Source organism: Podarcis bocagei (assembly GCF_964188305.1).
Source record: "Podarcis bocagei genome assembly, chromosome: 4".
Taxonomy (NCBI): domain Eukaryota; kingdom Metazoa; phylum Chordata; class Lepidosauria; order Squamata; family Lacertidae; genus Podarcis; species Podarcis bocagei.
In genome coordinates, this window is record NC_138128.1 from 63,478,475 (window position 1) to 63,505,279 (window position 26,805).

At 41.4% G+C, this 26,805-nt stretch overlaps 1 protein-coding gene across 20 annotated transcripts in view; it reads left to right on the forward strand.

The window, feature by feature from the left end:
* JAKMIP3 (Janus kinase and microtubule interacting protein 3) overlaps nt 1-26,805 on the forward strand; it is a 107,884-nt gene that overhangs the window by 69,627 nt on the left and 11,452 nt on the right. For 6 of the 20 annotated variants that reach the window (XM_081189459.1, XM_081189473.1, XM_081189474.1 and 3 more), the window contains 14 exons: nt 511-639; nt 1,207-1,335; nt 4,035-4,118; nt 5,163-5,225; nt 5,465-5,563; nt 6,191-6,289; nt 6,393-6,452; nt 7,810-7,875; nt 9,769-9,837; nt 9,931-10,008; nt 12,220-12,423; nt 12,948-13,013; nt 15,001-15,042; nt 16,628-17,819. In XM_081189459.1, coding sequence (XP_081045585.1) covers nt 511-639; nt 1,207-1,335; nt 4,035-4,118; nt 5,163-5,225; nt 5,465-5,563; nt 6,191-6,289; nt 6,393-6,452; nt 7,810-7,875; nt 9,769-9,837; nt 9,931-10,008; nt 12,220-12,423; nt 12,948-13,013; nt 15,001-15,042; nt 16,628-16,672 — 1,233 coding nt within the window. In that variant the 3' untranslated portion in view covers nt 16,673-17,819. Of the gene's footprint in view, nt 1-510; nt 640-1,206; nt 1,336-4,034; nt 4,119-5,162; nt 5,226-5,464; nt 5,564-6,190; nt 6,290-6,392; nt 6,453-7,809; nt 7,876-9,768; nt 9,838-9,930; nt 10,009-12,219; nt 12,424-12,947; nt 13,014-14,969; nt 15,043-16,627; nt 17,820-26,805 lie in introns of all 20 variants that reach the window. The other 14 variants (XM_081189477.1, XM_081189471.1, XM_081189461.1 and 11 more) reach the window with 5 other exon arrangements.

The following is a 26,805-nucleotide window of genomic DNA, read 5'->3' on the forward strand; positions in this document are numbered from 1 at the left end:
GAATTAACTATGGGGTTGTATCCAGTGAAATTTTCCTGTTAGTGCAAGGATTTTCAGCTGCACTACAATGCTTTCTCTCCCTCTTCAATTCCTGCTTGTGCCCCAGGGGCCCCCTAAATCTGTTATGGGGGTTTCGCCAACTCTCCAGAGCAGGTGGAGGGGTGCAGGCAGAGGAGAGGAGAGGGAGAGGACTTCCCATCATGCAGGAGGACATCCTTACGCTAACGAGATGCCTTCATTGGATACAGCCCATAGATGCTACTTGATGGGTAATAAGTGTTTACTGTGATGCACCATTCTCCTGGAGGAGCTTCTCATAAATCACTATATATCAAGAAAATGAAAAAGAGATGATATTTGCTCATATTATTCTAACAGGAAGTCTTCACGTCAGAATTCATATAGGAAAGTAGTCTAGTTATCTTGTAATGTAAGATCTGCTTGCTTTAATATGGAAAGATATGTTTGTATTGTTCAGTGGGCTGCACTTACACATTGTCATTTGGTCAGAAGCCAGTGGTGGAGACATTTTTCGGGTATGATGAAGAAGCTTCCCTTGAGTCTGATGGCTCTTCTATCTCGTATCAAACTGACCGAACAGATCAAACACCCTGCACACCGGATGATGACTTGGAAGAGGTAATTGTCACACATTGTCCAGTGGTTTGGGTACTACTACTACTAGCTTGTATCCAACTATATTATACTCAGAGAATAGACCAAGTGATGTTGCTGGACCTAAGTTAATCACTAATAATATGTTTCTCAAAACTGTAGCTTATTACTACTAATAGAGGTCCTCTTTATCCTGGGGGAAAATCTGGAACGAGAACGGAGTCTTTTATTCCCTTTGCTGAAAGGGTTGATTTGCATCAGATGTACTGGACGCTAGCTCAAAAATGGTTATTCCATAATCAGTTCGTTAGTCTTTTAAGATGCTACAGGACCCTTTCTTCTGGTTATGTTTCCTTGGTTTGTTCACATGGATTTGATAGTAGCATAGCTATTGTACAAACTCAAATGGTTAAGCCCATAAGAAACGTAGAATAGTTCTGGGTAAATCTTGTCAAAATGTTCTATCCTAGAGGAGAGTTTACTGTCCATAAAGGCTGTTTATGAATTCCATTGGTTTTTTTTCTCATGAGAATTATATTCATAGTTCAATCTGGCATTTCCTTTTTTATTATTATTGTTGTTGCGCTTTAGGGCATGGCCAAAGAAGAAACAGAACTGAGATTCCGGCAGCTGACGATGGAATACCAGGCCTTACAGAGGGCATATGCTCTGCTGCAAGAGCAGGTTGGAGGAACGCTGGATGCAGAACGAGAAGTTAAGGTCTAAATGGCTTATATTACATGAAAATAAAGGCTTGTAACTATATAATATTTCCTGCTAGTCTAACCCTTATAACAGAGGTACTCGATCCTTTCTGGGTGAGAAATAATGGATATCCTATAGTTCAGAGGTGGAGAGATGCATCCCTCCACACACTTGTTGGACTTGAACTGCCATCAGCCCCACAGGTTTCCCATCCCTGCTTTAGGTTAAGACAATTTATGATCGCTTACCTGAGCAAAGACTCTGAAAAAAGTATAGATGACATGTATATTTTAATGTTATCTTACCACTGTGGAGACCACTGCAGAGCAGTTCCTTTCACTCAAGTAATGTCCAAAGTCATATGGGAGGTGTCCATGGTGCTGTTCCTCTCTGCATATCAGCATTCCATCAATTTCTGAAGAAGAATAATGATAATTTATGAGAAGGTGATGCTGTTATGGGAAGGAATTCAGTTGCCAACTCGCCCTACAAGACTTCAGACTATTACTGGAACAGCACAGGGAGGAAATACCCTACAGCAGCAACCATATCACTAATGTAGCAACAGACAGGAGCCTTAGCTTCATAAAGTATTATTTGTGGTAGGTTATTATTATTCACTAGGTATCCATAAACTGTCCAGAACAGGGCAGGGGAACCTGTAGTGGACCCCAACTCCCACGAGTCCCAGTCAGTATAGCCAGTGTTCAGGGATGATGGGAGTTGCAGTCCAACCACCCTGATCTAGAATTACAATCCATCAAGACCAGCCATGACTATAGTCATGTTCAGATGCTCTTTTTCTGGATTAAATCAACATGTGAGCAGGGAGAGAAGGGATGAATGTGCTTGTGTTGACCCTATGCATATCTGTGTAGAAATAAGCCCCACTGAAAGCAACGATCCACTACTTTCAGTGGGACTTAAACCTTATACAGGTGTTCCTCTTCTGAGTTGAGCCTATATGTGAGAAGGGAGAGCAGGGCTGAGTTCAATAGGTCCAGCCTCTTGCACCCTCCATGAACAGGATGGTGACAATCTACAGTGTGGACCCTGCTGCAGTTGGGTAGGTTCCCCTCATGATGTAGAACACCAAATGCAGTGGGACTTGCCTAATTCATTGTGCTGTTAAGTTGCATTTCTTTCAATGAGAGTGAGTCCTGATTAACTTGAGATAAATTGGCACCTTAAAAAAACTTAAGGCAGACCCTGTTTTCAGGTTTGTGGTCTTAACTAGCATAGTAGGAACATGTGGGAACTACAAGGGAGAAGTGCCCATATTAATGGGGACAACCATCCAAACTAAAAGTAGAAGCCATATAGTGACAAGGTGAAATGATGTCTAGGTAGAAAGCTAAAGTGCAGAAAGTTGAGAAACAGCTTAAAATGAGTTTCAGTGTGCTCCTCATTTTCATTCTTCCACTTTACCCCACTCCCTTCTTTTAGTTATCAATGATAAATTATTTTGGGAGAGGTTTTCCTGGGCAGAAAGTTGTTTAATATGACTCCCATCTGCTGTGAATTCATAATGTGCCTATAAAACCATCTCAAATACAAAACTCAACTTTATGGTCTCTCAAATCAGTCACATTGTCCACTCTTGTGCTGAAGGAATAGATTGCTGAGAAACCACATCTAGTGCATTTTTATTTCCATGCTTCTCGTCAGCTTAAAAAAAAATGATATATGAAAAAAACATTGCTGTTGAATGCCATTACTATGGAAATCTGTTAGCAATATCCTTGAATATAAAATGTTCACAACCATTTACTAAGATTACGTATTCACGGGTTTACACTTGTAAAAGAGATGCATTTCCTTACAAGAGTATGAATATTTAAATTGTGTTTTGCCTTCTTTGAGCGCACCTTGCAAGTAACAATACATTATACCACAGATGGGAAACTTGTGATCCTCCAGATGTTGGTAGACTCCAGCTGCCATCATCCTAGACCATTGGCTGACACTGATGGGAGTTGGAGTCCAACAGCACCTGGAAAGTCAAAGGATTTTGCATCTCTGTCTTATACATATGTCTACAGCAATATACATTCTCACCTATTACTATAAAATTGGGGGGTGGGGTTGCTCCCTCCTATCCTAGCCCAGACTTCTTTTTATTGAGAACCAGTTGCATCCCGGGAGGCATAGAACACAACATAGACAGGTGATTGAAATACACTGTTTGAAAATCAGCTTGAAAGTTGTAATATGATTTAGTCTGGGGGGAAATTGACCATGGATATCCAATACTTCATGCTCAACACAAGACCACTTCTTAAATCAGTGTCCCCACCTCAAAAGTATGTTTTTATTTAAAGTCCACTGTTGGGCAAGACCTTTAGAACAAACCAAAAAGTTGAAAAAATGTGGCAAGTTTTCCAGTTCACCAGAACTTTTTCAGGCAAGATGGTACACACAGCACGAGATACTGAGACAAGGGAAATTAGAAAGAAATAGACCCCTAAAGTACCCAAATTAGGCTATTGCAGCCCTGAGGTCAGCTTGTAGTCTCAGTTCCAAGATGGAAATTACTGGCTTTCATAATGTGTGAACCAGCTACCTGCAAATTGCAGTTCAAATTGTCCGAGTTCATGGATCAGCATTTGGGTGTTATTGTGTCATCCTGGGCTATTCAGATGGGTAGAACTGCATTGTCCTTGGCATGATAGCTATCAGAGAAAGTTTGACGTTTCTTCAATCCCATCCTACAGACTCGTGAGCAGCTTCAAGCAGAAATCCACAGATCCCAGGCTCAGATAGATGACCTAGAAAAAGCACTTGCGGAGCAAGGACAGGTAATAAATGCATCGTATCAAATGCATCATAGCAATCCAGTATTCAGTACATGTTTAGCTATGTGCAAATACATCCACCCTCATGTATTCCTTGGCCTGCAGCCTTCTTCATTCAATGTTTTCCTTTTAAGAGTTTGAGAAAATTGTTCTTGTAATCAGTCCTGACAGATTTTCTCAAGGCCTCCAAGCCACAGTCCAGGCACCTTCTAGGTCCTTTCTTGGGCTGATTTACTGGAATAAGTTTAACTCCAAGATTTACTTCTACAAGTCTGGCTTCGATTGGGTTATATATTTTGAGGGCAGCTCAATATTTAATCTCTTGCACCTAGGTTTGAGGTCCTAATCTACCAGACTCTCCACAATTCTCTGGTTTTGGCAGGTTTATTACTTTACTGTGGTAGTATACATTGCAGGGGCTTTCCCTATCCTTCATTCTGGCTTTTTGGCACTTCTGATCCTCTCCCTTTGTGTTGAGCACATAATTAAGGGAGGGCTCCAAAAACAAGGATGATAAAGCACTCCAGAAATAGTTGGTTTCACTTCTGCACTTCTCAAGAGAGGCAGCCTACATGCTATTTAAAATGTGTCTTGACTCAACAGAGTCAGGAAGCCAATGTCCTGCTCACACTTCTCTCCTGGGAAATCATATGCCTTCTATTGATTTCTGCCCGTGGCTGTGTTCACATGTAAGCATGTATACATGAATGTGCTGGCTCCTGGGGAGAGCACTGAAGCCACTTTGCTCCTCTTCAGCCCTTTCAGCTTAGCGCAGCAGCTAAGCCAAGGTTCTCAGCTCCAAGATTTGTTTTTGGCTTCAGTTCCTGGTTAAGGAGGAAATAATTTAGTTGTGTTAAGATGACATGGTAAACTAAACTTTGGCTCAGTTGTTGCACCATGCTGAGCTAAGAGGCCCAGGGACAAAGCAAAGCAGCTGTGAGCTACTCCTCTCCTATCTTGGTAACCATTGGATGAACCAAGCCAGTGTTAGGAATTGAATGTTGCCAGTGTTTTTTCAGTAATATTAATGTGTCCCCCCCCCCCAAGGATATGAAGTGGATTGAAGAAAAGCAAGCATTATACCGAAGAAATCAAGAGCTTGTAGAAAAGGTACATTTTTGGATACTTCTATTCAGAGAATAAAAATGCAATACTTACATGCAAAAGTGTAATCAAAGATTAATAATAAAGAACATTCGCATCATATGTGAACTAAAAGGGAGTTTAATGGACTAGGTGTGCATTAGTTTTCATTACAACAAGAAAAGATGGTATTTTCTCATGAAGTACGTAATAGATCTGTCGTTATGTATGTAATATCATAAAGTGTAATCCCTTTGCTTTTCCAGATAAAACAGATGGAGGTAGAAGAGGCCCGGTTAAAGCATGATGTTCAGGATGCTAAAGATCAAAACGAACTCTTGGAATTTAGGATATTAGAACTGGAAGTGAGTATGGGCTACAGAGGCTTCCCAGTTTGCTTTGTCGTGATGAGAGGTGGGTGTGCATAGCTGTAAACTGAGCAATCGGCAACAAACAGCGGTGTAACTACAGTGAGTTCTTTCATGAAGCAAGAGGGACAGATCTGTGCTGCATGTCAGCGGCAATCACACTTTTAACAACTTGGTGGCAAATATTACAGAACATCTGCCTTTGTGCCGAGTCAGATGGCATCGCAGTGTCAGAAGAGCTTTGGAGATAATGTACAAGGAACTAATGCATGCCAAGCATCACTTCCATCATGCTCTCCCTTGGTTGGTCCTGCACCACCCTTTGCTACATCTGCAGATGTAATAGTAGTGACTTGCTGTAATGCAGCACCATGAATGATATTGCTCAACATGCAGGCTGAACACCCCCTGGTTGTGACATGATGCTACTGCAATGATCCTTTTAATCAAAACCCCAGGCTGTGTGCACAATATACATTAACGTAGCATTTCCCACCCACCCCAAATAATTATAGGAACAACAGTTTTCTAAGGGTGCTGAGAATTGTAGCTTTGTGAGAGTTCGTGAAAGCTCATTCTTAATTAAGCTGATGAGAAAGCAACACAGTTTTGGTTTGATTACAGGAGCGAGAGAGAAGATCTCCAGCTATCAATTTCCATCACATTCCTTTTACTGAAGGGAAAAGCCCCCTCCAGGTCTACTGTGAGGCAGAAGGAGTAACAGTAAGTCATTCTTCTTTTCTTTTTTCTGTGTTACTGCTTCATCTCAACAAAGCATTGTGCACTTTTCTGATATTCTGTGCCTTGTGTACCTCTCTCTTGTTAGGACATACTAGTAGCAGAGTTGATGAAAAAATTGGACATTTTAGGGGATAACGCCGTAAGTGTATGTTCATTTAATAAATTGTGCATGTTCCTACTACTATGTTTTGTCCTTTTGTCCAGATTGCATTAAATAACCTCAAGCATCTTTTAATTAGCATCCATTTTTTAAAAAATATGCTTTTCTTACATTTTGTTTGGGACAAGTAAATACAGGTCAATATTTGCATGCCCTTTGCTATTATATGCCAATAAGGTCCTTTATGGTTTTTTCCACACCACCTTAATGTTGGCTATTTAATTTTACGCTACTTTTCTTTAAAAAAGCAAAATCAATTCATGAGTGGGCATGCTCTTTCTATTTCCCCCTAACGTTTTCCCGGTCTTTGTTTTTTGCTTCTTTTGCCAAGTATTTTAATAATTTCGCTCTGTCAAAGAGAATAGATTCAAGATAGAGCCTAAGGCGAACTAAATTTAAATCATTTCTTTAAAAAATGGTACAAAATTTTGCTACATAAATTCTTATTTCCTGGGTCAAACTCTTTAGTTTACTACTGACCCCGTGTAAGTTACAAGTGAATTCTGCTGGACTGCTTGTTGGTTTATTTGATGATGCACACAAAGATGGAGCCTGGCTGATTTCATCACTCCCATTGAAATCAGTGGGATTTAAGTGTGCTGGCATTTGCATCTTTGTCATTTTGCTGTCTATTTCAGGAGTTGCTGGCGCCATGGGGAAGGGCCACTCCACCTACAGCAGCATTGCTGCTACTTACTGGGGGCAGGAGCAAGGCAGTGGAAGCTTGGGGCTGTGTGGGCACACCAGTGCAAATGCTGGACTGGCTCCACCAGCCCAACTGCATGCCGCCAACTCTTCTGCTACTCTGCCCTGCCCTCATGCCATCCCTGAAAGTGGGAGCAGTGGCACAACACCACCCACTACTGCTGGCTTCTTCTGTATCATGCTTGTAGATCTGAGTTGCAGTTTTCTTCTGTATGCTTACGATTTCTCTAAAGGAGCTGTGTAGAAGACTTTGGCTATATGTAGAACCTCCCTGTGTGCAAAAAAGAGGTGCTCTTTGGGAAGCAGGGCTAGGTCATGTGAGGCATGGGGCTGCTGTATCTCAATAAGTCTTTTTCCTTTTGCTCCATAATATCGAGGTTAGAGAGGGGGGACCTGTGGCCCTCCAGGTGTCATGGGACACAACTCCCATCTCATCCCTGAGCCTTGTCCTTCCTGGCTGGGGCTGGTAGGAATTGAGTCTGACAATAGGTTCCTCCTTCCTGATCTAGGAAAACACAGCGTGCGATGTGATGCCACTATGCCGAGAGCTGCTCTGCTCTCCTGACGTAATTTGGCTATGGCAAAAAGATGAAAAGGCCTGTGCTCTGATGACAATTCTGTTTTGTTCTTGCTGCAGAACCTAACGAATGACGAGCAAGTAGTTGTTATACAAGCGCGGACTGTTTTGACACTGGCCGAAAAGGTAATGAGCATGGTCCCCCCCTCCCCATTCTGAGAGATATTCAGTGAGTGTTTTCTCTGGTATAGCACAGTCATGATCAGTGGGAGTATAGTGGTAGGACTGGTATTTTTCCACTCCTCATCCACCCAGCATTCAAAGCTGTTTCTAAGATGAGGAATGCTTCCATACAGGTGTTTATGGTGGAAATGGTACTTTTCACACATGCAGGTTTTTTGCAGCACCCACAATGTTATTGGCCTAAAAATGCTAGCTTTGTTCGTGCCCTCCCCCCATTTAATTCAGATTTACCCTTTCTGGGGAAAATCAAATAAGTAAAAAAACAAAAACAAACAACAACAGCCCTGGTACCAATGCCCAATATGCAGTATGTCAACAATTCATTTGAAAATTAAGGAAGCACCCCTGGACTACACATTACTTAGTAGATGCTGATTGAAATGGCCCCCATGCATTTCTCTTCCCCATGCCACCACCAGAACATGTAGAATAGTGCATCAGAAGGCAATTTCTTCCCTCAAGGTGAAGCATTTTTCTACTAGCACTACAATGTGTAGCACATATATTGGGACACTCTTGTTCTCAAAGTAGAGCTACAGAGAATCATAGACATGTAGAGTTGGAAGGGATCTTGAGGGTCCAACCCCTGGCAATCCAGAAATCTTGCCCACAGCTGTCCCTGGGTGGGCCCAAATTACCAACCTTCTGGTTCACAGTCAGACGCAGATGGTGCTGAGATGATGCCCCTAGGGCGGCCATTGCAATTGGCACCTGCATGATTAAGGCAACAGTAAGCTAAAGAATAAGGGACGCAGGTGGCGCTGTGGGTTAAACCACAGAGCCTAGGGCTTGCTGATCAGAAGGTTGGTGGTTCAAATCCCTGCGACAAGGTGAGCTCCCGTTGCTCGGTCCCTGCTCCTTCCAACCTAGCAATTCAAAAGCACGTCAAAGTGCAAGTAGATAAATAGGTACCGCTCCGGCGGGAAGGTAAACAGCATTCCCATGCGCTGCTCTGGTTCGCCAGAAGTGGCTTTGTAATGCTGGCCACATGACCCGGAAGCTGTACGCTGGCTCCCTTGGCCAATAAAGCGAGATGAGTGCTGCAACCCCAGAGTTGTCCGAGACTGGACCTAATGGTCAGGGGTCACTTTACCTTTACCTTTTAAGCTAAAGAATACCTTATGAATTGGTTAACGTTGTAAATGGTCATTTCCATTTGAATGCTATTCTATTCCTTAGAAATGTCTATGACAGTTGAATTTATACAAGTGGGACCTGTAACAAACGGGCACAGTGTGGAGTACTCCTGTTCATTGCGCCAGCTTTCAGGGCACTCCATTGCATTCACACACACCCCTCCAATTTCTGTTCCCCTACCTTATACAGATATTCAGCATTCTTTGGCCATGAGCATGCTCAGTTCTTGTGAGTTGATATCATGTTCTCCAAAGCATGCTGATAGCTCTCTTTTGTCCTTGGTAGCCCCATTTTGACTACATAGTTGTCATAACTCAGCACTTCATTTTGCTGTTCATAATACCCTATGGGCAGCCGTCTTAAGCACGGTCAAGACAAGGGGTAGGGATCTTTTTTCAGAACAATGGCCACATGCTCACCCGGACAATCTGAGGTTCCACACTTCTGTTCAACAGCAAATGCAATACTCAGAATATCCTCATTGCATTCTTGGTAATCATTACCATACTCAAGGAACTAGTTGATCATTTTGTTGTCTTTTGTTTGTGGTTTATAAGCTAGCAATATACTGGAACATCTTTGTTTTGTGTCTAATTGATCAGTAATATGAGAGCAATAATAAAAGAGAACTTCTGACAACTACTCATTTGTCAAATCTGCATATCTGACTTGGATTTTTTTCTCATCATGTCTATGTAGTGGCTGCAGCAGATAGAAGTAACAGAATCAGCTCTACAGCAGAAGATGATAGATCTAGAAAACGAAAAGGTAATACAAGAACTTATACAAAAAATTAAACATGAATCCCACATAGCACATAGAAAAATAGCCAGTATAACCGAAATCTCTTTCCATCTTTAGGAACTATTTAGTAAACAAAAAGGATATTTGGATGATGAACTTGATTACAGGAAGCAGTCCTTAGACCAAGCACATAAGGTAAGTTGAATTATTGGAATATTCAAGCAGTCTGAATGAGAGTGACCATTCCATATTCCATCGGCTGATAGAAGCCTTTTAGTTAAAACTGAGTTGAAGAACAGATGTTATAGACTTGGTTTCATGACTTAATGGAGTATTTCATCCAAAATAAGTCCTAGTTACTCTCTGATTGTGCCATGAATCTTCAAAGAAAGATTATGATCGACTTAGTCAGCACTAGGGAATACAGGATACTCCTTTAACAAACTACTCTTTGTTTTAGGAACTGCATTGCTGCTACAATTTCTCTTAAGAAAAATACCGGAGTTTGAACTAAGGCAATATGCAAATACCCTTTCGTGTTAAGAAGAGACAGTGATTCTGAGTACATGGTGAAAGAGATCATGAGAGGTGGTTTGGTACAAAAAGCAGGAAGGGGTTTTCCCCCCGGCATTAAGACAAAATGAAAGGGAAAGTTTATCATAATTAATTTCTTCCACTCTGCTTTCAAAGGTACAAAAGCTGGATCAGTAAGAATGTTGGCAACGAGAAGTTTATCGCTGCAAGCCTGAGAAGTGTCCATTGATAGACATATCTGAGGGACATAACATAGCTGATTAACCCTCTGTGCTCCCTCTTTCTAGCACAGAGACTCAGGTTATCATGCTTCCACATTATTATGCACACATAACAATATATCAGGGATTATGAACTGATGTGTGAAATGAAAGCTCCCTGCAGACTTTGCCTAACGCACAGAAGGGATTTCTGCATTATCTTAGACAGGGCAACACCACAGAGCATTCTCTATATTATTGTCGGAGATGTGGCAGAAATATGGAAATCATTTCGTATCAAACACATTCCACCCACACCTTTAAAAGTGAGAGGAAGAGGCTTATCCAGAATACACCGAGGACTTTTATTCCTCACGAATAACAGGCTCTCCCTGCTATCTATGCGTATTCCAGTGAAACTATCTAGTGGGTGGTAGCTGGTGACAAGCAGTCATGGAGGCGTTTGTTGTTTTCTAGGACCTAGTGCTGCTTGTTCAACAATGCATGTCCATTTAAATAAAAATAGAATGATTAGGAGTTTAACTGGAAGTACTCAATTTAGGCAGACATGGCACCACCCAACTACCCACCACTCTTGCACAGCTATATCAGTAGCAAAGTAAGACTTTGATGTGCAAAACGGGTCTCCTTTTTGCACTCAGACACTATGTTGTCTCCAGAGCTCCCCCCCTAATTCCATTGAATTTATTGCTGTTGTTGTCGTTTCATTTATGAATCTCCTTTTTCATAATATGTCTCAAGGTGATCTGCAGTGATAAAATAAAATAAATAATCAGTGGAAGTAGTTTTTAAACAGTACAGAACTGCCCCCAAAAGCAGGTTTTAAAACAATAGAAAGTGAACATTTAAGGCAGAGACCTTTTCACCCTGCTGGAAAAGCTTGTTGAAACAAAAATGGCCTATGTTGTTTCCACAAAGCACAAACAGTGTGTGCCTGGGGATGCTGTTCCACAGAACAGGGGCAGCCACACTGAAAACTCTGCCCCAAGTTTCTGTGGAGTGGACTTCTGATCTCTTTGGAACCTTGAAAAGAAGCTCTCTGACAAACCACAGTAACCTACTGGGTATAAAGGGGTAAGGGGGTTTCTCAAGTAACTTGGAGCTGAGCTGCATATGTTTGTGTCTTCCATGTCAGTACCAACACCTTGAACTTGACATGGTATCAGACTGGCAGCCAGTGCAATTCCTTCAAGCAAGGCGTGCTATGCTGCTGCTGGTTTGCTTTCACAAGCAATCTGTCGACCATGTTTTGCACTAGCTATTGAAATCTCCCTCTTCACCACACCTTACCCAATGGATATTTCAGACCCACTCTCTTGCTAGACTCAGGGTACTTCCAAATGGGGGCTTAATATTGCACAAAGGACTTTCAGTTATTAGGAAAAGGGTTTTGGCAGCTGGTTTTCTTTAAAAAAAAAACTTAGCAGATTTTCCGCAGAAAGGGCAAAACCAGATTAAATTAGTTATGAACAGGGTCTGATATTTGGGTGCCGATGGTATTGTACGAGGTGAATAAAAACTGGCTTTCATGAGCACAATAAGCATCCACAGCAAAGGAACGAAAGGGAAAACACCACAGAGCAAGTATTGCAAGAGCATAATGCAAATAACAAGCCTCACCGTGAACAAATCATTTCCCCCTTTCATTTAGCACATTTTAGAATTGGAAGCCATGCTTTACGATGCCCTGCAGCAGGAAGCGGGAGCCAAAATGTCCGAAATCCTCTCGGAAGACGAAAGAGAGAAGCTGAAGAATGCTGTGGAACAATGGAAGCGTCAGGTGATGAGCGAGCTCCGCGAAAGGGACGCCCAGATCCTCCGTGAACGAATGGAGCACATTCAGCATGCGCAACAGGTAGGCTTGGGGCAAGAGGAAATGGTCCAATGCCTCTGAATACCCCTTGCTGGAAACCATAGGAGAGGAGAGTGCCATTGCCCTTGTGCCCAGTTTGCAGGTTCCCCACATGCATCTGGGTGGCCACAGGTTGCTGGACTAGATGGGCCCATTGGCCAGATCCAGCAGGACTTTTCTTATGTTCCTATGTTGAAGAAGCTCCCTCAAGCAGAGGAAAACCTGTGAAAGAGGTGCACTGGCTTTTCATAGCACCCGAGTTTCTTCCGCCCTGTTATATAGCAACAACTCAGGACCAAGTTACTTGAAAGACTGTCTGCAGCCACAGACCTGTAAGTTCATTCATGTGAACCAAGGCTCTGGAGGTATTGTGAAATTTATCAGAATTTTGTACATATCCAAGGAATCAGAGATGTCTGCATCACAGCCCCTAGCTAAGCCCCTTCCTGAAGTGTTTGAAAAGTTGTTCAGGTTAAAATGTTACTCCCCAGAATGGTAGTATTCACGCAGAATTTTACTTTTCACAGAGAATTAAAGAGTTAGAAGAAAGAATTGAAGCTCAAATAAGACAAATAAAGGAATTAGAAGAAAAGGTATGTATAGTAATGACAACCCTGAAATATGTGAATGATAAGGTGTGCCTATTGCAGTAGGATTTGTATATAACTATTTGCAACAGCCTCATTTAATGCTAGTCATTTTCCAAATGATCTGGTTAGACGGAGGAATTGCCTTGATCATTACCTGCTCAGTCACAAGTGTTATGAAGAACATTCATACGGGGTTGTAGAAAAGGGGTGGTTTCTTCCTCAATTGGCATTTTGGCTTCTGGAAGTCAAATCATGATTCTTCAAGCATAAATATGTTTTCATATAATTTATTTCGTTTTAGTTTATGTATGTTATAGCCAGCATGGTGTAGTAGTTATGGTATTGGCCTAGGAGTTGGGGATTGTTCTTGTTGTTGTTTAGTCGTGTCCGACTCTTCGTGACCCCATGGACCAGAACACGCCAGGCACTCCTGTCTTCCACTGCCTCCCGCAGTTTGGTCAAACTCATGCTGGTAGCTCATCAACCTCTGTTGATTAGGACTATTGTCAAGCTAAAATGGGGTGGTGCTGGTTGTGGTGGAAAGAACTCTGTATGCCACACTGAGTTCCTTGGAGGAAAGGCAGGATATTCATATAATGAAATTCCCAGAATTCCTTTAAATATGTAGGGCGGATGCAGCCTCAGGGAAAGAACAGGTAGGAAGGCAACAGCCTGGAGACAATGGGCTATATCCAATGTAGCACTACGTTGAAGCCATTTAGTGGTATTCTTGTTCCGCTGGCAAAGTGTTTGGTGCCAGAGGAACATGGCTGCGCAAGAGGACATAAGAGCAGCCCTTACCCATCCCACCTGCCAAATCTGGCCCACATGGAGTAAAAGAGATAAGGTTCTGGCCTGCCAGGCATTTCCCCTGCTGTGGAGGATTAACAAAAGTTAAAGGAGTTCTGTATTCAACTTGCAGTAGCACCAAGGGACTCACGTTCTGGTCATGATGCAACATTAATGAGTTAGTGAATTTTATTTGGGGGGAAATAAGAACCAATGAAAAGGGCAAGGAATATGCCCATGTGAGAAGGGGCCCCAGTAAATTCAGTGGGGCTTACTTCTGAACAGACATTTATAGGACTGCATCGTTAACAATATAACTGTGCTATCCAGATACTAGACTTTCCCTGATGCTAAAGGGATTAGCATCACAGAGAGCATTAAATTTTAACTTGACATTGAATTGAGGAAGATGGCCGAGGGAAACCCAGCAAGATGGGTGGGGTATAAATAAATATTATTAGTAGTAGTAGTATTATTATTAGTATTATTATTATTATCTGTATACTTTGATGAAAAGATGAAATGCAGCCATACACTTCCCTTTTCATGTTACAGTATCAAACAATCTTTATTATGGTCAGAAACCAGACAACAGAAATAACAATAGTAACATGTATAACTACAATAGCACCAAGGGGCAGAAGCAATACACAAAATCCATAATCTCACATATAACTCATTTACATTAAAAGTTACACACCAGCAGCTAAAGGCAGTAATCCAGAGACATTATGGGAAATTATGTGGAAGGAGAACTAAAGATTCATTTAACTTGTTTTCCCATCCTTTTCTGAACCTCTTGGGTTCGAGTTTCAAGCCTCTTTCTCTCAGCCTTTCCCAACCTGACGCCCTCCAGGAGTTTTGGTATCCAGTCCCATTAGCCCCAGTCTTTGTGGCCAGTGGTCAGGCAGGAATGATCAGAACTGTGGTTGAAAACTTCTGGAAGGCACCAAGTTGAGGATGTCTGCTCTACACTGTTCATGGACATGAAATGTATGGAAATGCTGATCAAATTGGAACTATGTCCTATTGCTGCTTATTTCATCTCTTTTTCCACAGACTGTTGTGCTTTGCTCTTATCTCGGGTTGTTGCTCGTTTCTCACTAGGCTTACTGTAATTTCTTTTTCTTTCTCTCTCTTTCCTTTCCCTTGTTTCCCCCCCTTTTTTAGTTTTTATTTTTGTTTTTATTTTTCTCTTTAGCTTTCATTCTTTGGTCATAGTACACCCGCGCAACGGCAAGAGGTAAGTCTTTTGTTTTCCAGTTCTCTCTTTCTCCTCTGCTTCCTGCTACACTCTGGTTCTGTCGTCTCACAAAGCCAATGTCAGAGACTGGGCAGAGGAGGAATGGTAGAGACCGCCTCCCTAGCCTGACCCTTCCAGAGAAGAAGAAGACAGTTCAGAATTACAAGAGGGGTTTGAGGGAGATCACAGCTCAGAGGCAGATAAGGGGGAAAGCTGGGAAATAATGGGAGAGGAAGAAGAAGCACCAGAGGGGAGACAGCTGACAGACATAATATCTTTAGAAAGCATTCCAGACCCCCCTCTCTCAGAACTCAGCGGGCAGTAAAAGTAGGAGAGCAGAAAGCTCAGAGGCAGAAAGCACATTTTCAGGACCCATAGTGATGTCACATAATAAGAAAGTGGGAGGGGTGGCGACTCACTCGGAGCAACGCCATTACCCCAGGTGTCTGCATTTCTAAGCCGCTCTCTGTGTATATTGAATAAACAGCATTGGTAATAACTTCCTTGTCTTATCCATTCCTGGCAACCTACCATGGGATCCTGGATCCTGTGACGCCTGACAGCCAGCTATGTAAAGCTGCATGTGATCTTGTAGAGCCTGGACTCACCCCGGTTGGCTTGCCAAAGAATCTGAAAGGCAAGGAGATGCTGTGCTTTCTAGATGACCTAGTGGACTTTGCTTTCAGACTAGAAATTCCAGAGCAGAAAAATTGTACTTAAATACTGAATTCAAGACTTCCCTAGAAAAAGTGAAGAAGACAAAATACCTTATCTGCTCAAAGAATGACTGTGTGCTCATTTATGCTGTAGTCCAAGGAACAATTATCTGGGAGCAAGTCCCATTGAACAAAGGGATGGATTCAGCTAAATAATTGTATTGCAATGGGGCTTCCTTCCCTCCCTGCCCACCCACCACTATATGTCCATGCACCTCCCCTAAATCAACTCTGGGATATAAGTAGAACCCAAAAATAGTATCAGGGAAAGAAGAGGGGGAATGGTTTCATCAGAAATGCTTACTGATGGAAAAATATGAACCTATGAACCTGGGAGTAAGCCTTACTGGACGCCATTAGATTTTCTTCTAAGTATATATGCACGGGATTGTGCCATCAGTGTCTTAAATAACTTTAACAAAAATATGCATTCATACTCAGAAATCAAATGACCAATGCATGTATGATCCAATATGCTCCAGCTTGCTTTTCACTGAGTGCTTTGTTAAAATATTAATTTTTAAAGCCCAATTCATCAGTGGTTAGCTCACCCCTGTGGTACAGCCTGTGCCCAGATGGCAGCGGTGGGGCATCACAGCTGAGCCTGGGGCAGAAGTAGTTGGCTCCTCATCCTGTTCCTATAGGGTCCTCCTCAGCTGTGAAATTGCTGCCTTCTCCCTTCATCTTCCCCATCACTTGGGCACATTGGGTCTCCCCCCCCCCCCAGTAAGTTTATCTGAGGCAGAGGAAGGTAAACTGAAATGTGACCCAAAGGAGTGGGATATGTGTTTGAGACACACAGAGGTTTTGTTTCATACTACCTTTATAAGTAACTTTAGCTTCTATTGTATATATATTTTTTCTTTCAGCCCAGAGAGAAATCTAGGAAATCTGTCTCATATGGAACACTATAACAATGGTAGCCGGTGCTGGAAAGGAAAGAGACATTGCCCTTTCAAGAAACTAGGCTGTGTACTGTATTTGGACATTAAAGACTGGAGATCTGCTCTTTTTGACCATTTTTATAAAGAACAACTTGTGTGGATTTTATTTTGGAGTGAAGTCTGATCTTCTGATAAGTGTAACTGTGTAACTTTTTACAAACTAGTATTAGAATTGTCAAAGAAGAAAGCCAAAAAACAAACAAACCCCCAATTGATGAACAACTACTGGCTTCTCTCTAAGGGAAGCCTTGACTTTGCTGCTCAAAAACAACTTCAGCTTTACATGAAAAGCAGTAAACTCATTCAGATGAAGTGGATATATTTTGGTTCCCTGCTAAGCAGGCAGTAAACTGCTTCTGTAAAGAAGTGAACATGTCCTGTTTTGTACTTCGGTCCTTTGTACTGTTATTCATAGTTGCTTAAATACACGTCTTGAAGGAAGATTCTCAAAGAACTCCAGGCTGGCGAAAATATGAATGGCTGAATGACAACAAAAACGATACTGTATTTCAAAGTGTTTTTTAACCAATAGAAATGGGGAACTACATGCAATTGTATTTGGTGGTGATCATTTAAGAAATACATGTTTCATTTCCATTACACATGAAATCATTTATATGAAACTATTCCCAGGCATTAAAATGGGGGGGGCGGGAGAGAGATTTGTTCTAAAATTTCATTGAAGTTTGTCTACAGCACTAGTAGAAAAATAGCACCATGATTAAGGTGTAATGCACTTGAATTCCTGGATGAAATGAAGCCAGCAACATCAGCATACAGGGAAACTGAAGTGGGATTGAAATAAGAAATTAAAAGTTGCTTGGATCTGTAAGGTCTGTCATGGAAAAATCTCTGAGAAGGTTAACTTACTATCATGAGAAAGCACAAGATCTCTTGGCTTGAATGTTGATGGAAGTGTCACCTGAGAAGCGAAGAAACCGCAAGGATGCAAAACAATGCACATAAAATTGCCAAGAGAAAAAGCAACCAATACTGGATATACAAAAGGCCTATACAGATATATTCTAAGACGAAGAAAAGAAGAGGAGAGAAGAGGACAGAGTCAAAACACCAAATTTCCTGGAAATAAATTTGAAGCTCAAGGAATTGCCCAAAGGTGAGAAGCTGATATTTTATGTACTCATTCACTACCTTACAAGCAAGCATTCTAATGGCCTATTCCTTATGCAAACCAATGTTGCTAAATGCTCAGTGGTTATCTAAAACCCATAACTATTTGTGTTTGGTTGGTTTATTTCATGCATTAACTGTCTTCCAGTAAATGTGGAGGCTATTTTTTCTCCAGTTGAATTCTGAATCTTTAGGAAATTAGATACATATATGTAAATATTAAGTCCTAGGCACCGTGGCCCTGCTTGTGTTGCTTTCCAATGCTGCCTGCTACCCATGCATCACCAAACTCCACCCTACCCCAAGGCTATTCTTTGGAGATGTGAAGTATTGGATTCCAGTCAAAGAAACTGTTCTGAAACAAATGAGATAGCCCAAACTGCAATGAGTCAAAGCGGATTAAGAAGATAGCGCACTTAAGCACAATCTTTCCTAATGATATTGACTTAAAAGTAACTTCCACTTATTACTTCCTTGCTTCAGGAAGTAAGCACTGCGGCATTGCAGCCCAATTCTAGTCATGTTTATTCAGATGTAAGTCCCACTCCGACATAAGATTGCATAGGACCACAGCCTAAATGCAGCTTGGCTTGTGTGGCAGATCCCACTAAATTTCCATTGGGCTAAACTAGCTCAAAGGCAAATATGTTGGTTTAAGTTGTTCCCACCAAAAATTACAAATCCAGTAGCATTTCTTGAAGTTGCTTGAATGCCAGCAGAGCAACTGTTTTCTTCACTTAGGAGATGATCCCAAACATATTTGATTACTGTGTAAGAAAGTAATGCCAAAAGCAACAGATTCATTTTAGAGTTACATGTATTTATTTCCCATTCTACAGTCATCCACTTGAGGGAGCTCCAACCAATAATATGTGTTGTGTAGTGTTAAATATCATTATCTCGTATTTAAAGGGTTTGGTAGATACTACACACCAAGTTGCAGCAACATTCCCACGACTGCATCTGTTCAGGGTTCTAGCCAGTCAGTATTCCCTCCTCCATAATAGTCCTTTTCTATTCCCTCCCCCCATTTCTTTTTATTTTTCATTTGCATTTAATATTATGTAGCTATTGAGCATGCTCAGTCCTTATCAGACTGTACTAATCATCCATGTGATAAGCTATTGGTTATACTTTGGTAGATGAGACACTGGAGTTTAGGTCAAGCAATCATCAAATTTAATTTACAACACAATGCCATACAAATATTACTCAGCAGTAAGTCCCACTAAGTTCCATGATACTTCCGAGTAAGTGTGTGCAATATTTCAGCCTCAGTATAATAATAATAATAATAATAATAATAATAATAATAATAATAATAATAATAATAATAATAATAATAATAATTTATTATTTATACCCCGCCCATCTGGCTGGGTTTCCCCAGCCACTCTGGGCGGCTTCCAACTGAATATTAAAAACAGTACAGCATCAAACATTAAAAACTTCCCTAAAGAGGGCTGCCTTCAGATGACTTTTAAAAGTAAAATAGTTGTTTATTGCTTTGACATCTGCTGGGAGGGCGTTCCACACAGGGCAGGCGCCACTACCGAGAAGGCCCTCTGCCTGGTTCCCTGTAACCTTACTTCTTGCAATGAGGGAACCGCCAGAAGGCCCTCGGTGCTGGATCTCAGTGTCCGGGCTGAACGATGGGGATGGAGACGCTCCTTCAGGTATACTGGACCGAGGCCGTTTAGGGCTTTAAAGGTCAGCACCAACACTTTGAATAAATGTACATGCTATTCATCTAGAATATAGATACATTTTGACATTTTTTTTCAAATTTCATGTTATAAAATGTGGCAAGGTTTACAGTTTAGTAGACAAAAGCCACTTCTTGAAAGTAAAGATTATCTTTTGTAATATTATATGATTAATAACTGGGGAACCTGAACTACAGGGTATTCTCTGTTACTTTACCAAACTTAATTCAGCTTGAAATCCCATTGTGAAAAACCTATATTTAAAAGATACATTGACCATCACATGGGCTCTATTTGTTTGCCACAGTAAACCTAGTTAACCATCAGGTGTGGGTGAGGGGGACCTTTGGCCCTTCAAATATTATTGAACTGCAATTCCCATCATCCATGATTGTGTTTGTTGGGGCTGATGGGAATTGTAGTTCAGCAACATCTGAAGATCCAAATGCTCCCCACACCTGGTTTACTGTGAAAATGCCTGTCTGGGCTGCCTTGCTCCTCACTTCTAGTATGTGACCAAAACACAACCCCTGGCTTAGCATTACATCCAAACCAGGGGTTGTGATTTGTTTCATTCCAGATAAACCGTGATTGTTAAATCAAGAACAAATGCTGACTTACCACCATTGTCTATTTGGAGTGACACAATGCTATCTCATGTTTCATGGTTTGCTTCTTCCTAATACAAGAAGGGAGGAGTTAAGGGGCTGCAATCTCCTCATGTCCAGTAAACAATGGTTTGCGGCTTACTGTGATGTGCAAAGGTGGTCGTTGTGATTAACAGAGCACTTTGGGCTTCTCTTAGCTGTGTTGCTAATCGCTGAGAGGAAAATGGATATGTTTTCAGACTGAAATGCAAGATATATTCTTCTTGTTGTTTAGTCGTTTAGTCATGTCCGACTCTTCATGACCCCATGGACCAGAGCACGCCAGGCACTCCTGTCTTCCACTGCCTCCCGCAGTTTGGTCTGACTCATGTTTGTAGCTTCGAGAACACTGTCCAACCATCTCCTCCTCTGTCGTCCCCTTCTCCTTATGCCCTCCATCTTTCCCAACACCAGGGTCTTTTCCAGGGAGTCTTCTCTTCTCATGAGGTAGCCAAAATATTGGAGCCTCAGCTTCACAATCTGTCCTTCCAGTGAGCACTCAGGATAGATTGTGAAGCTGATATATTCTAACCTTTTTCAAATGACTTCTTCATTTAAAAAATGTGTTTGAAGATTTATGCATAAATGAATATGGCAGTGGAGATTAACCCTGAGCAAACAACAACAACAAAAAGCCTGAACATTTGCAAGCAAGGTGTGTTTGATACTTCTGCTTCAGTGTTCCAGCCATTTTACAGAAGCTGAAATGCTTGGAGTTGACACTGCCAGACTGAATTTGCAACCTTCTATGATGAGATTAGACGAAGTTCCTGAGGCAGGAATAATGACATCATGGTTGCAGCTTGAGCCCAATGTAGCTTTTGTAGCACAGTTGGGGAAATGGGCTGGTTACAGTGAAGCTTGAGTTTCTCATTACTGTTTCACTTATTCCCACTGGGAAACAATTTGATAAATTTCCCTGCTGGGTTTTACTAAGCAATTTTTAAAAAAACAAAAACCTCTGCTTTATTAAAATGGTCAGTTAAGTTGTCAACAGCAAGCACCTCATCCAGTTGTGTTAAGGAAAAATAAATGGCCTTAGGCAGATAAATCTGAAAACCAAATTTTACAGAAAGTTGAAATGTTTCACTCATTACGAAACTGTTACTTAGTATTAAAACTATAACGCTCTGTTTCAGAGCCAGTACATATTCCAGATTTTCTCTATATGGAAATATTTATTTATTTAGAAATTTTTGTATACTGCTTAACATTCACACAAAAAAAGAAATCCAGGTGTTGTCTGATATACAATAAAACAATGGAATAAAATTGTATAATAGGAAAGCGTGCGTATTAAAATATATCAAAGTTTATTCACCCCACAATATTCCTGTATGGATAGTATACATGCATTTTTAAAATAAAGCTTTAAAATTCACAGATGTGAACGTTGACACTCACTTAAATGAGACAGTTAGCATTCACTGGTATATGTCCAAAAAGTCAAGAAATACCTATGCAACAAACATACTTAAAGGACCATGCAGTGGTTCACAAAATTTGCCTGGGACAAACATGTACCCATATTTTTGGTACTCAGTTGGTTAGAACATCAAGGTTGCAGGTTTGATCCCCTTACGGGACAGCTGCATATTCCTGCATTTCAGGAGGTTGGACTAGACGATCCTTGGGGTCCCTTCTAACTCTACAGTTCTATGATTCTATGACATGAATCTCTTTTCAGCAGTGACTATTACTGAGCTTTTTGAGTCCGTAAAGTTCTTCTGAGACCCCTTTGCTTCTAGTCAGTCGCATCTTCCTAGACTATAAGGGTTAACCACTTTAATTACCATTTTAAAAAGCCCTTACATCTGTTAAGCTTCTTCACAGCTGTTGCGTTTGAGGCAGTGATAGCGTTTATTGGTAAAGAATTGATTGCTCCCATCTGCCAGCGATTCACTGGGAGGGGCCAGCAAACAAGAGGCCATTGTCTTATAGCGGTTGGTCACATTTGCGTTTGTAGGCTGGGAAGGCTTTGGGAAATGTCTTCAGGCAAGAGAGCCTATCATTTCAAGAAGTACCAAAAGACCAGCCTGTGATTGCTACATAAACCTGCCCGACTCTTGACAAGGTTCATTGATTAGACAAACCCTGCTTTGATGGAAGTTCCGTTTTTCAAACAGAAGCACATGGCAGGGGCTAAGAGAATGATGGAGCACGGTTGCTTCTGGGAACAATAAAAGGAAAAAGGGTGCTGATCAGCATTGTGGTGACTCAAGCTTCTCCATGAATAATGTTTTTAATGGGTGATGTGTAATTAAGATCAGGTGGATGTATTTTTCAGATAGGAGCATGTGGCATCCATTCTCTTTCATTTAGTCCACATAGTCCTACTGAATTGTTACTGAACTTTACTCTCTTTGGGAAATTAATACTACAAGCAGCGTTTGCATTATTTATCTTATACAGGCTGTTTTAGCACACTAGGTGATTTGTAATTCACATATTCACTGTTTATCAGTCAAATAACTTTGTAGTCATTGGATGGAACCCACAGAAGTGCTCTTACACTAACAGGAGAGCTATTGATTCAATGAAGGCATCTGCTAACAGGAGAGAAGGGCAGGCAAACTTTGCTCATTAGTCCTGTCATTCCCCACATGCACCCCAAAAGAAAAATGCCTCTGGGGAGTTGAGGGACTCTCCAGTACAGGGTGGAAGGTAACTGGGAAAGAGCAGTCAGCAAAAATTGCCTCTTTCACCTCTTACATTAGCAGATGCCTCTACAGTGGTATCTTGTGTTAATTCGTTCTGGAGATCCGTTCTTAACCTGAAACGGTTCTTAACCTGAAGCACCACTTTAGCTGATGGGGCCTCCCGCTGCCGGAGCACGATTTCTGTTCTCATCCTGAAGCAAAGTTCTTAACCCAAGGTACTATTTCTGGGTTAGGTAAAGGTAAAGGGACCCCTGACCATTAGGTCCAGTCGTGACCGACTCTGGGGTTGCGGCGCTCATCTCACTTTATTGGCCGAGGGAGCCAGCGTACAGCTTCCGGGTCATGTGGCCAGCATGACTTTCTGGGTTAGCGGAGTCTTTAACCTGAAGCGTATGTAACCTGAAGCGTATGTAACCCGAGGTACTACTGTACTGGGTAAACAAATTCCTCCAGGAGTGCAAAAGCACCAACTGGATTCTGTCCATCTTTCATAATAGTGCAAGAATGCGCTCCTGTATGAGGAAAGGTTGTTGTCTGTGACAAGATCTACAACAGGAATAAGAATAAACTGTTCTCAATAATATGCATGAAAAAGCAAATCTACTTCAACCCCACCCCACTAAAAATAGGCAGAGAATTAACCGCCTAAAAGCAAACAGCAAAGGTGTCAGGGATGCTTCCCTGAGGAGAGCATTCCACAACTGGGCAGCGAGCCCTGAGAGGACTAGTTATTGGGTCACCATTCTCTGCACCTCTCTGGAATAAGAGAAGGGCCTTGAACATAGTTGGTTCATGAGTGGAGAGGCGATATAACAAAGAAAGCTCGGGAGAAGCCTGAGGTCAAGATTTAATTGGCTGGTAAAACTGTGGATTTCAACATCACACGTTTGCATTGTAAAAATTGGCTTAGTTCCAAAGTAGCAGAAGTTCCTAAATTATTAGTATATGAATTGAAGAGTGGCTTGTTAGAACCATGCAATCTGAGCTTGGAGTAACCAGCTCAGACGTCCTCACACATTGAACTTCTCAGATAGAAGGGAACAAAGGCTTGATTGCCTAGTCCTTCCCCAGGTGAGCTATGTCTGGCAGGACAGCTTTCTCTATGGTTTTAACCCCTTCATGCATTATTTAGATTTAAGCTTGTTCGTGATATGAGGCTAGTTATCCTACAGATATCCCTATGAAATCCCATAGCACAAGCACCTGGTGCCTCTGATACCCATCCCCACTGAGTTGCTAGGCTGATTCAGTTCTGAAGCCAGGTCTGAACTCAGACTGAATGTATAACATTGCATTCCCGCCCTCCCCAAGACTTGTTGAGCAATCCTAAGGTAGAAGGGCTTATTCCTGTGATGGAGGAACTACTGCTTCCTATATCCTGGTAGCTCACTCCAGCCCAGGGCAGAAGGTTCTTGCAGAATGTTTGTATTTATTTTTTGTTTCTGTTTTGTTTCTCCTCCCCCCTGTTTTCCCTTTGATTGACATCAGTGGCATGGAAAATCACTGTGCTTCAAGGCTGGCATGGCTTTGCCATTTTCAAGGGCAAGTTGTTTTTTATATCCAAGGCCTCCCACAATCATCCTGAGCACACCCTCCTTTCGAGAGCTGTTGCCAGCAACACATCACCAGTTCCCCTTAAGGCACAAGTGCCACCCTGTCTGTAGAGCTCCTCTCCACCAAGAGAGGAGCACATACACTGTATCCTTTAGTACTGTAGACTGATTTACCCTACCTTTATTTCCTTTTTCTTTTCAGGTTTTGTGTCATTATAAACACAGCTAGGTGAATGTTAGTGTAGTTTCGTCCTTTACAAATATAGACCCTGGTAAGGTGGTGGTGGTGGTGTGTGTGTGTGTGTTTACAAATAAAAACCCCTGATCTGCAAAAGACAATGGGGATTTGAATCTCTCTACAGCAGAAAATCATTTCAAGAATGTTAATTAGTGGCCTGTAAGTGCAAACATTTTATATACATACAAACTATTTACATTTAGTTGTTAGACCCATTTTGGGTCAGGCAAGGGGTGGGGAGATGAACGATTAGTCAAAATGTTCATTTCCCCTGATAAACATTGAAGTTTAAACATGAAAGAAATATAGAAAGCCATTTAAAATCCAATCAGTTCTGTCTCTTTTGTGTGTGCGTGTTCTAGTCAGGGAGAAATATAATTTGTCAGCAAGCCTCTTTAATTCTATTTATTATTAATGAATATTTAATCAGTGTGCATAGCAAATGAGGTTATTTTAAAAAACCAGACTAAATTTCCAAGGGGCACATTCACTGTAAATACATATCTATTTTTTATGGAATCAAAAAATGTTAGAGATTAGTTCTGGTATGCAAACAGTGTGATTTAGGGTTTTGTTTTTTTATTTAAAAAATTATCCATCTGATATACATTTGCAAGCCCTGATTATAAACAATGAAGACCAGGCAGTGTGTAAATTGTCCTAGATGAAGTTCAAACAACAGTGTTATTTGATGAGGTGCCCGTCAGAAATTCTCGTCAGGCCATCTTAAGTCATAATTGTCTAAATTGTGTTTGTGCTGCTTGTACATTCAAATCCAGATTATAATGATCTAATCCAATTACTTAGACACAAACCTAGGAGAATAAGTGATGAAAATGATACCCACATTTTCTGAGGTCATGGTTTGCTCCCTGCATAGCCATCTGTTTCCTGGGCTATCCCAGTTTCCTTTCTGTTTGAATGCTTTGTTTCTTTTATGTCCACGTTGTAGAAATGTGTACATGAAAGGTACAGCTGATATGCAATGGCCAGCAGTGCTCTAAAACTTTGCTTGGCTTAAACGCAGTGTATGATAAAGTAGCTTTTGAACTGCTGTAGGCTGCACTGCTGCAGTGACCTACTTCCCCGATTCATATGTGTGCAATGTTGTGGGTGGAACTCTTGATATGTCTGCAGAAGATTTATCTGCTCTGCCATGAAAGTTCACTGGATGGAATTTAATTGGCCACTTATACATCACCAAAAAGAGAGCAGGGGCAAACCACCACCAAAAAGAACAAGGAAAGACACATATTTATTTAAAATTTGCATATGCTAAATTACATGTATAGCGGCAAGGCTAGCAGTAATTACCCTAGAAATGCAATATATTTCCCCATAGCGGGGAAAACAGTGGTCAGGTGCTTTTTCAGTCAGCTGTTGAGATGCTTACTGTTGATGGACACCTTCAACTCCCTTCATAGGGTGCTTCATCTTTAAAAACCAGACTTGGAACAGACAGCCTTTCAAACATAGGATTAGTCTCTGACAGCCCTCCAAAGATATGGCAGAGTAGGGCATATGGCCATCCTAGGAAGCATTCACAGGGCTGCGAAGTAGAATGGTAGTAATCACTTGCCATAATTCCAAATTTATACCCTTTTTTTGATAGCCCTCAATACCAGCAGTGGGGAATCTCCATCTAGTGGGTCTCATTTCACCTATGAGGGATCTTAATTTGGCTTACGAGGTCGGTTTTCCCTAAACAATGGCCAACTGCCCCACACTTGACATCACATTCTCCTAGGCCTGCCATATGTCAGGAATTTTCCTGACATGTCCAAAATGACACCAGGTGGGATTTTTGCCAAATTGGCAAAATGTCAGGGGGAACCCAGATGTAAGACGTGATGGAAAAAGCAGGTGAAAACAGCTCAAAAAGCTTAAAATCTCTATTTTGGGGGTATGTTTCCACCAAAAAGCTCAACAATTTGGGTTTGTATCAAAGTCGTGGGCTGCGCTGATAAAAGGGGCTGATTGCTCTGAGAAGCAGAGTCCTCTATCTTGTGTCAGCTGTTCAAAAATGAGCCTTAGACAGCATGATAAATTTAGACTATGGTGAATTTATAACTGTTTTCTGAATCCTCATAAAGGGGGAATTGAAAAAGCTGAACAGTTTTCAGTTGAAAGTTGCTATCAAAGGGTCTCACAGAGAGAACAGGGTTTCA